The sequence below is a fragment of the Elgaria multicarinata genome, chromosome 11, assembly GCF_023053635.1.
Source record: "Elgaria multicarinata webbii isolate HBS135686 ecotype San Diego chromosome 11, rElgMul1.1.pri, whole genome shotgun sequence".
Lineage (NCBI taxonomy): Eukaryota > Metazoa > Chordata > Lepidosauria > Squamata > Anguidae > Elgaria > Elgaria multicarinata.
Genome location: NC_086181.1, coordinates 28,924,837 through 28,933,772, shown reverse-complemented (window position 1 = coordinate 28,933,772; position 8,936 = coordinate 28,924,837). Strand labels below are relative to the sequence as shown.

General features: G+C 48.4%; 1 protein-coding gene across 1 annotated transcript; it reads left to right on the top strand.

Annotated features, from left to right (window-relative positions):
• The first annotated feature begins 253 nt into the window (after positions 1-253).
• Positions 254-6,834, top strand: LOC134406137 (apoptosis regulator BAX-like). The gene is made up of 6 exons (XM_063137420.1): positions 254-394; positions 2,497-2,545; positions 3,083-3,250; positions 3,665-3,800; positions 4,117-4,221; positions 6,040-6,834. Exons 1-6 carry the CDS (start codon positions 343-345, stop codon positions 6,139-6,141), a joined length of 612 nt encoding a protein of 203 aa, XP_062993490.1. The 5' UTR covers positions 254-342; the 3' UTR covers positions 6,142-6,834.
• The last annotated feature ends 2,102 nt before the right edge of the window (positions 6,835-8,936 follow it).

Genomic DNA, 8,936 nt, shown 5'->3' with positions numbered 1-8,936 from the left:
ATAGGATTTAGTTTTTAAAGACCCACAGACACATTTTTTTAAAAAAGAAAAGTTGAATGACACACAGCCGAAACTTCCGGTCGAAGCCATAGACTTTCCATTCAAACCGGAAACAGGAGAAAGAAGGGCGCGCGCCACTCTACCCGTTCCAGCTCTCTGACGTCTCGGCGGTGTCACGTGACTGACGATGAACCTCTCCCCTTGTCCGCGCTTTCTTGTTTCTTACATGTTCGCTCTGTTCTCTTCTCCGCCGGCTGCTGGGTCACGTGACTTTGTGTAAGACGGGCTGCCGGCCTCGGGCAGGGCTGGGTTGGGCGGAGCGGGGCGCAGTGCAGAGGCGACATGGCGGCGGCGGGTCCTGGCGGAGAGCGGGAGCCCCCGCCGCGCAAAGGAGGTGAGTATGCCGGAGAATTGGGGAGCGGGGGGGGCAGCGCCCCAAAACTGCGTCTGGAGTGGATAACACGAGGAGGAGGGACTATATAATACATGGTCATTGTAGGAAAACATAGCAAGAGCCTTGTTGGACCCACCTATAGCGCAATCATCCTATGCCTGCCTACTCGGGAGTGCGCCCCATTGATTTAATGGGACTTGCTCCCAGGTAAGTGTGGAGAGAGCGTGCCTTTCACCTGGTGCACTCCAGACGTGTTGGATTACCACTCCCTTCATCCTCAACCACTACTGAGGATGGCGAGATTTGTAGTCCCGGCACATCTGGAGGGGTGCGCGGTTGGGGACGGGGGCTTGTGTGCATGGGATTGCAGCCTCTTGCTTCCCGTCGTGGCCGACCAAGTGCTTCTGGGGCCGCTCTGGGCAAGCCTGGGCATGCAAAACCAGGTTTGTGGTCTTACTCATTACACTTGATATCGTGCCTCTTCTAGTAAGGAGTTCGAGGTGGTGATCGTGGTCCGTCCCCCCATCTTCCTCACAACAAGAACCCTGTGAGGTAGGTTAGGCAAAGCTGGAGCTGGCTGCTCTAACAGCCATCACCCGCTCTTTGTAAACATACTCCGGGAAACAGAAAAGGATTAAGGGAGGGTGCTGAGAGGCTGCGATGCGCATCGTGTGGGTGTGAAGTGTAGACCCCTGTGAGAGGCCGGGAGCGCGGCACTTCGCTGCCTAGAACTGCTACAAACATTTTGCTGACTGCTCTAAAAATGAGTAAGAGCAGTAAAGATGAACAATTAGTCATAACAATAGAGGCATGTTGTGGGAAAAGGGAGGCCGCCGGTGGAAACGAAAGAGAAATTGCTTGATTTTCTTGCGGGGTGGGGAGGTTGAGTTGACGAAAGAATTGCCCCAAGCCTCTCTTTTGCCCTTGCGAGCCTTCTGCTGCCATATCTAAAGAGAAGTGGAGTGTGTAAAAAAAATGTGGGATCCTGTTGACCCCACTCTGTTAAAGAAGTATGATGTGGAGAAAAAGGGGAGGGGACTTTTTCTTCCTCTCCATGACACTAGAACTGAGGTGTGGGGTGAGAGGAGGAATCGCCCCATGAAATTGATGGGCAGTGGATTTGGGCTGCAATGCTGGACTCACCTTGGAGAAAACCCTGTAAAGCTCTTAGTAGACTTTATCAGAGAAGGGCAAAGTGCTTCAGAATCTCTGTACTTAAGAATCCTTGGAGTTCACACACAAGGAAGTAATTTTTCACATAAATTAATGTATACAGTTCACTGTTCTGCATTGCGGTGATAGCCAGATGGCTTTAAAGAGGTATTAGTCAAATTCATAGAGGGTGAATGGCGATCAGCCATGATGGAGCCTACATACCCACTGCCAGTATGTTACTGAGTATTAGTTAGTGGAAGATGACAGCACAGGAGACCTGTTTCCTTCACGTCCTGCTTGTTGATTTCCCAGAGGCATCTCATTGGCCACTGTGGGAAGCAAGATGTTAGGCTTAGACGGGCCTTTGGTCTGATCCAGCAGGGCACCTCTTCTGTCCTTGGCGGGGATGGAAGTCATGCTGGTTGGGGATGATGGGAGTTGAGCTCCATTACAGGCTGGGGAAGGCTGGCTGTTAAGTTTCCAAATGAAATTGCGGCTGTGGAATAGACGTTGGAATGGAGGAGCAAGAGCAGTAAGATCTTCAGGCCGTTGAAAGAAAGGTGGGGGCTGAGCTCCAAAACTCACAGCCGCTCTTTTTCACCCAAATAAAGATAACGTCAGAAGGCAGGCTGTTCAGTTTTCTGCAAACCGGGCTCCAAGTCTAACACTATAAAATTTAAAGTATCTTAAGAAATAGAAAAAAGATCAGGAAGGAAACAGAGCCTGGCAGGTGCTAAGCGAGGTGCCCACGGGCATCACATTGAAAAGCACCTTGCTTACAGTGAGGGTCAGGTCACCGCACGGCTGAAGGATGGGTCTGACTGTCACTGCAGCAAGGCTAAATGTGCTCTTTGCTCCTGGTGACTCCTGAGCCTTCAGCCCACTCTTCTCTGTATAGCTTCTCCCTCTCTTAGCTTGCTTTCATATGCTGCTTTGCTCTCTTCTAGCCACCTCCTCGGATCAAATCCTTCAGACAGGAGCAGTTCTTCTTAAGGGGTGAGTGCTCGAACAGGAATGCATTTGCAGGAAATGTCGGGAAGGTAGCACATGCTGGTATAGGGAAGCTTTCTGAGGAGGTAGGACATAAAACCATAGCTTTGTGCTGGGTGTCCTCTGGTGAGGATCTGGGATGGGGTTGTTATTATATTTATATCCCACCTTTTTTCCTCTTGCAAGGAACCAAGGCGGCTTGCAGAGTCTTCCTCCTCTCATTTTATCCTCACATTAGGCTGAGAGGATAAAATGAGAGGAGGAAGACTCTGCAAGCCGCCTTGGTTCCTCACGGCGAGTTATCGTGTTGTCTGACCACAGCTGGGGTGGCTTGCTAACCACACAGTGTGGGTTGTTAACCACCCTGAACAATCCAACAAGTCATGGGTCCTCAAGGTGGCTTGCTCAAGAAAATAAGCCACACTGCGTTGTTAACAAGACACTCTGGCTGCGTTCCCCCACGGCTCAAAACAATGCACACTCGACTGCTGAGTGTGGGCTAGTGTATTGTATGAACAGCTCTTTCTTTGCGCCCTGTGGCAGCTTTATTAGGGACCGCGTGCAGGGCTGCGGAGATGCTGAACGCATTGAAGCGACGATGGCGGGGCTCGGGGGCTTGGAGCCTCCAAATTGCAACTCTAGCACCAAGCAACTGAGCGACTGTCTGCGCCGGATCGGGGACGAGCTGGATGGAAACATGGAGCTACAGAGGTGTGTCTTATTGCCAGTCAGGAAGTACTGTCATATTTTAGAGCAGCCTTCCCCAACCTGGCACCCTCCAGATGGTTTGGACTGCCACTCCAGAGGTTGCAGTCCAACCCATCCGGAAGGCGCCGGGTTGGGGAAGGATGCTTGATTTGATGACCATGATTTTCAAGGTCACAACTCTGCTTTCTCAGGCCTGTCGGGTGAATTGCTGCAGAATGAAATGACATCAGCTCTACAGAGGTTTAGCGCTGTTCTCATGAAGTCACTTTTCGTGTGTGGTGGGGAGGTAGTTGGTGTGGTCTGCTTTACGCCAGGCGCAGTTGAGGTTCGCTTCCCCAGAAACCACAGCGTCGCCACCATCCTCTCTGTGGGTGGGAGTCTGTCTAACCAGGGCTTCCCTTACGCTTTCCCCTGCAGGATGATAGAACAAGTTCAGAAGTATCCCCCCAAGGATGTTTTCTTCCGAGTGGCCAGCGAAATGTTCTCTGACAAGAACTTCAACTGGGGTCGTGTGGTGGCTTTGTTCTACTTTGCCTGCAAGTTGGTTCTAAAAGTGAGTGTCCTCCCCCACCCTTTTTTAAATTATTGTCGTTGTAGTTGCCTTTCCCTTCTCTTGCAACGAACCAAGGTGGCTTACATGGTCCTCTCGTTTTTTCCTCACAACAACCTTGCAGGGTAGGTTGGTCTGAGAGCCAGAGTCTGGCCCAAAGTCACCCACTGAGTTTCATGGCCAAGTGGGGACTAGAACTTGGATCTTCAGAATCCCACTCCATCGCTCTAACCACTACTACACACTGGCTCTTCCTCCCTGCGAATGCTTCTAATAACTGGCTCTTCTTTCCTTCCTCCCTTTTGTCACCTGCGCACAGGCAGTTTGCACTAAATTACCAGAGCTCATAAGGACTATCATCAGCTGGACAATGGAATACATCCAGATACATCTCCTAACTTGGATCCAAGCCCAAGGCGGATGGGTGAGTTTATGCTTGGTTTTTTCCCCTCAGGCATTGGGACTCTCTTGACCAGGAGTTTTGATCCTGTTTCAGCCTGAGGCCTGTATTCAATTCAGGGGAGCTTGCCAGGGGCCGTGATTCAGTAGTGGGCAGGACCACAGGCAAAAACGGGGAGGCCCAAAAAATTATGGCTAAAAGCTCTTGCTTGGGAAGCCCAGCGTGTTGTACACATGCCAAAAGCCTCAATATGATTTATCTAAGTCAGCACTCATATAATAAATATTTAATAGACATTGGGCAAACATTTAATGAACATTTACCAAACATTTAAAGAACAATGTGCATGAATCACAGGTTACATATGTGTGCTTGGATGCAAATATCTCACAGCTGTGGGATCATAATCCTCTAGTCTCTAAGCCACAGAAATGTACGTCGCCACATAATTGGCAACCCTAACATACATGCCCAAATAGAAGTTTGAAGAGTTACTGGTGATTAACAAGTACAAAAACATGTCATAGACATGAGAGAATATAAACAAGGGAAAACGTATAAATGTTGTATTAAACGATAATTCCGGACTGTATACACCGTTTCACCTTTGTCAGTAATACACGTTTTCAATTTACAAAAGTTAAGAATTCACCATAACATAGACATATAGGCTTAACTTTAGGAGTGTTGGTGGATCCTTTCCCTTTCTTTTCATTCTTTCAGTGAGGGTTCCTCATTTCTTTTTGTAAAAGCTCTTGCTGCCAATAACTATGGGCTCATCTACACCAGGCAGGATATTCCACTATGAAAGCGGTATATAAAAGGCAGGAGCCACACTACTGCTTTATAGCGGAATTGAAGTGAACTGCAGGATCTACACTACTGCTTTATAGTGGTACTGAAGTGCGCTGACAACTGTTGGGGCCCAGGACGCATCTACACCAAGCAGGATATAGCAGTATGAAAGCGGTATATAGTATGTCTCAATGGGCCCCAACAGTTGTCAGTGCACTTCAATACCGCTATAAAGCAGTAGTGTGGCTCCTGCCTTTTATATCCCGCTTTCATACACTTTCATAGTGGAATATCCTGCTTGGAGTAGATGAGCCCTATGTCTTAGGAGAAGCATCTTAACCTTTTAGAATCGGGATGGAGGGACAGGCAGAAGCTGGGAAACCATCAAATAGTCATTGGTTGGGGGAATGGGAGCAGGAATAGGGGAAGGGAGCACAGTCATCGGAGGAACCCCAGAGGTCCAGGTGGGGATCCCGGGTGGGAATTCTAGGCCAACACATCTGGACAGTATCAAGGTTGGGGGAAACTGTACTAATGAATTGATTAAGTATAGAAATCTCACAGGGGATGGGTGACTTGTGTCAGAAGAATAAATGAAGCTTGCCAGGCACTTGAGTAGAGACCACCTGTTTATATTTTAAACAAAGTTACGTATTATGGAACTGTGGCTTTTGCTGAACGGTGGACGTTGATGAAGTGAACGCGTACTGCCCCGACAACTTGCCTCCTGCAGGCCTTTTCCTCACTACTTCTCCTAGCTGAGCTCGCTTCCTTTATCCAGGTCAGCTGAGGAGAGAGCTACATAGTGGGGGTTTGGATTCAGACTGCGGACTGGCAATCCGTGAGAGTGAGGAACAGGTTTACTATCCTCTACTGATACACCCCCTTTGGCCGTTTAAAACTGGACTTCCACTCTCCCTCTTTTATATGTGGTTGGGGCAGAAGGAAATTCAGATTGATTTTTCGCCATCACTTGTAGCTTTGACTGCCACCGTTTCTGCAACATAGTGTCTTTGTCTCTTCCGCCCCCTTTTTCCCCCCTTCTAGGAAGGCCTCCTGTCCTATTTCGGCACCCCCACCTGGCAGACCATTGCTGTATTTGCCGCTGGCGTTCTGACTGCCTCGCTGACCTTCTGGAAAATGTCTTAATCCTCACCCCCCTCCGGAGGGGGGGTCCATTTTCATTGTGGGAGCAAAGGAGGGGCAGGTTCCCCCTATTTCCTCATTGAGAAAGAAAATGTGCTAGGATTGCTTTTCAGTCACGGGCCGGGGAGCTTTTTAAAACCAACCATCCAATGCTGTCGCTTATTATCTTGGTGCCTTTAAAACAAATGTGCACACTTTTCTTCTTCTTCTTCCAAGAACTGTGTACTGCTTGGCTTTGCTCTTGCCTCTCCGTGCCTCTTGGGGTTAGAGGTCAGAGGATGTGAAGGTTGTCTAGGCTACGGAAGGATAAGGTTGAACAAGAAGAAGGTTATGAATTGCTTGTTCCTGTTTGCTGGAAGATCTTTTAACTGTATACAAATACAGCAGTGTTTGTTTTTTGGGGAAGAAGACTCCCTGCCAACAACTGCAGCTGCATATTTGTCCCGACTTTCTCAAGTGGGATGATTTCGAATGGATTTGTTCAAGCAAGTTTCCTTGCTCTTTTTCTTTTCCCCTCTCTTCCTTGGGATAAATCTCAAAAGCTAAATTGATTCAGGTGTCTGGAAACGCAGATCCAGAATTCCTCAGGAGACAATCAGGTTCTCTCCCCACCAGAAGAGATTTGTCTGAGCAGATGAGAGCAATTTGGATTTCCGCTGGTGAATCTTTTTTTCCCCTTTTGCTTTCTTTCTTTTTTTTTTAGCAGATCACTGATCTGGACAAGATTGAATACTGCTGAGGAGCTGAAAGCTAGGCAGATCCTCTACAGCAACTGCTATTGTGTGTTTGGTTTTCGTTTGGGTTTTTTGAACGCTGTAAATTTCAGAGCCACCTTTGGTTCTACCACACCCACCTGCTTTTCTGGAGAAATGCAGAGGAGGGGAATGGGTAAACTAAAAGATTTTATACTTTTGGGGACCTTTTCGAGTCTGGAAAGCAGCAGAATGGCTTTATAAAGTGGTTGCATTCCAGACGGAACAGAAGACCTTGCAAAAGGAAGCGGATGGCTGGGAAGTTCCTGGCCTGCCCAGCGAAACTATCTGCTTCATTCTGTCTGATGGAAAAGAATATTTCAGTCGCCTTGAGGGTCTGGGTGGCTTAAAAAGCAAAGAAATGCGGGCAAGAGAATGTGTCGGGTTTCTTGTCAATTGCACAGCAGTTTCTCATCTCCCTGCTGGCCTCTTCTCCATTTCTATTATTTTACTGGAATATTTGTTCTCTAGGTGTTTCTTTAGTCTTTCAGTTCAGCAAAAAAATAAAAAGGGAGAGAGAGAGCACCAAACAGTTCTGGCAAACATGCCTTACTATATCATGCCCCAGTGTGAATATCTAATTATAGCTGTGATGGAAGGCATTTGGTGCTCTTGAAGTGAGGCTTCTCTTTCCTCCTCTCCATCACTGGCATGTACAGTGAGAAAGTGTTGCATCTCCACATCTGGCTGGTTACAGCATCCAGCATCTGGAGCACATGCACATGCACCCCCTAACCTGCATTGCCATGCCATGGGGGTGGGGAGATTCACCTTCACGCTGATTGGTGCTTGGAAACCCTTTCTTACTCCCAAAGGAACGGGGCTCTCTGCCTTGAAGCCTCGGACTGCTGGCTGCTTCTTCAGTTCGCTTCTCCAACACGTCCATCCGACCTTGACTATCAAAATGTGCTCTTGTGTATTAACGGCCAGCGTCTTCCTTGGTGTTTAAGGGGAAGATGGTTCAGAGCAGAGGTGGATGGGTGTGGCTCACAGAACACTTTGGAGGTGGCTGCAAGTCATGTGGGCCATATAGAGAGAACTGGGGGACTCTTTATAACTGTTGAGGTATATCAGATGGATTGGGGCCTGATTTGCTCCATAGCCAGCAAAATACACTTCCTGTGGCCCTTTTCCATGTTAGATAACCTTCCAACCTCTCCTCCTGTGCTAATGGTTGCATCTTGATCTGCTCTCTCTTGGGGCTGCCCAGGAAGAGATTGGCAGGTGGGGGGCATGCATCCCTTTTTTTTCTAAAGAAACACGGCAGTTGGGACCGACGCTATGCTAAGGCATTTTTTCCATGCTAGGATTATGAACTTTAGCCAAGATGTGTTTCCCCAATTCATCAGGGGATGGTTCTTGGAACCCATCTGGGAAATTGGGGGGCGGGGCGGGGGGGAGGATAACTTGCAGCAAAGAATGGTCTGTAAGCGGACAGTATGGGAGCGAGGGAACAGGCCAAAAGAGAGTGTTGGTAATAGAGCTCTGGCGGTTGGCCAGACATGAAACCTGGTTTTCCCTCCCATACTGCTTGGTTCTTAGAAGGAAAGGCACATCTGTCCAACCTCCTGCCAAACTTTCTGATACAGCTGTAAACAATCCTGCTGGGGCGCCCATTTTTATCCTTTTGGCACATCAGATCAGGCGAAGTTTCAATATCTACCAACCTTCCTTTCCGGTTGTCAATGCCTCTTCTGTTCACCTAGACAAATTGGTTCAGCCTGATGTTTTGAATCGGGGGGTGGGGCAACGGGGAGGTGGGAGTTACGGTTTTGGGGCAGAGGGTCCAACAGAGGTGGGAATAAGTCGGTGAGAACCAATTGTACTTGAATAATTATATTGGGGAGGGATTTTGTTACCTCAGGGGTTGGGTTAGAGCAGCCTTCCCCAACCTGGTGCTCTTTGGATTGGCCAGGCTGGTTGGGGGTGATGGGAGTTGTAGTCACAACACATCTGGAGGGTGCCAGGTTGGATTAGACTGAGGGAGTGTCATATCATTAAACTCCAGCTTTTTCAGATAGAGGGGTGGGAAACAGGAAAAAAAAC

Coding starts and splice junctions, on each gene's coding strand:
- LOC134406137 (XM_063137420.1), top strand. CDS start 343: ATGGCGGCGGCGGGTCCTGGCGGAGAGCGGGAGCCCCCGCCGCGCAAA. Junction 2,546..3,082: donor GGAGCAGTTCTTCTTAAGGG/GTGAGTGCTCGA, acceptor GCCCTGTGGCAG/CTTTATTAGGGACCGCGTGC. Junction 3,801..4,116: donor CCTGCAAGTTGGTTCTAAAA/GTGAGTGTCCTC, acceptor ACCTGCGCACAG/GCAGTTTGCACTAAATTACC.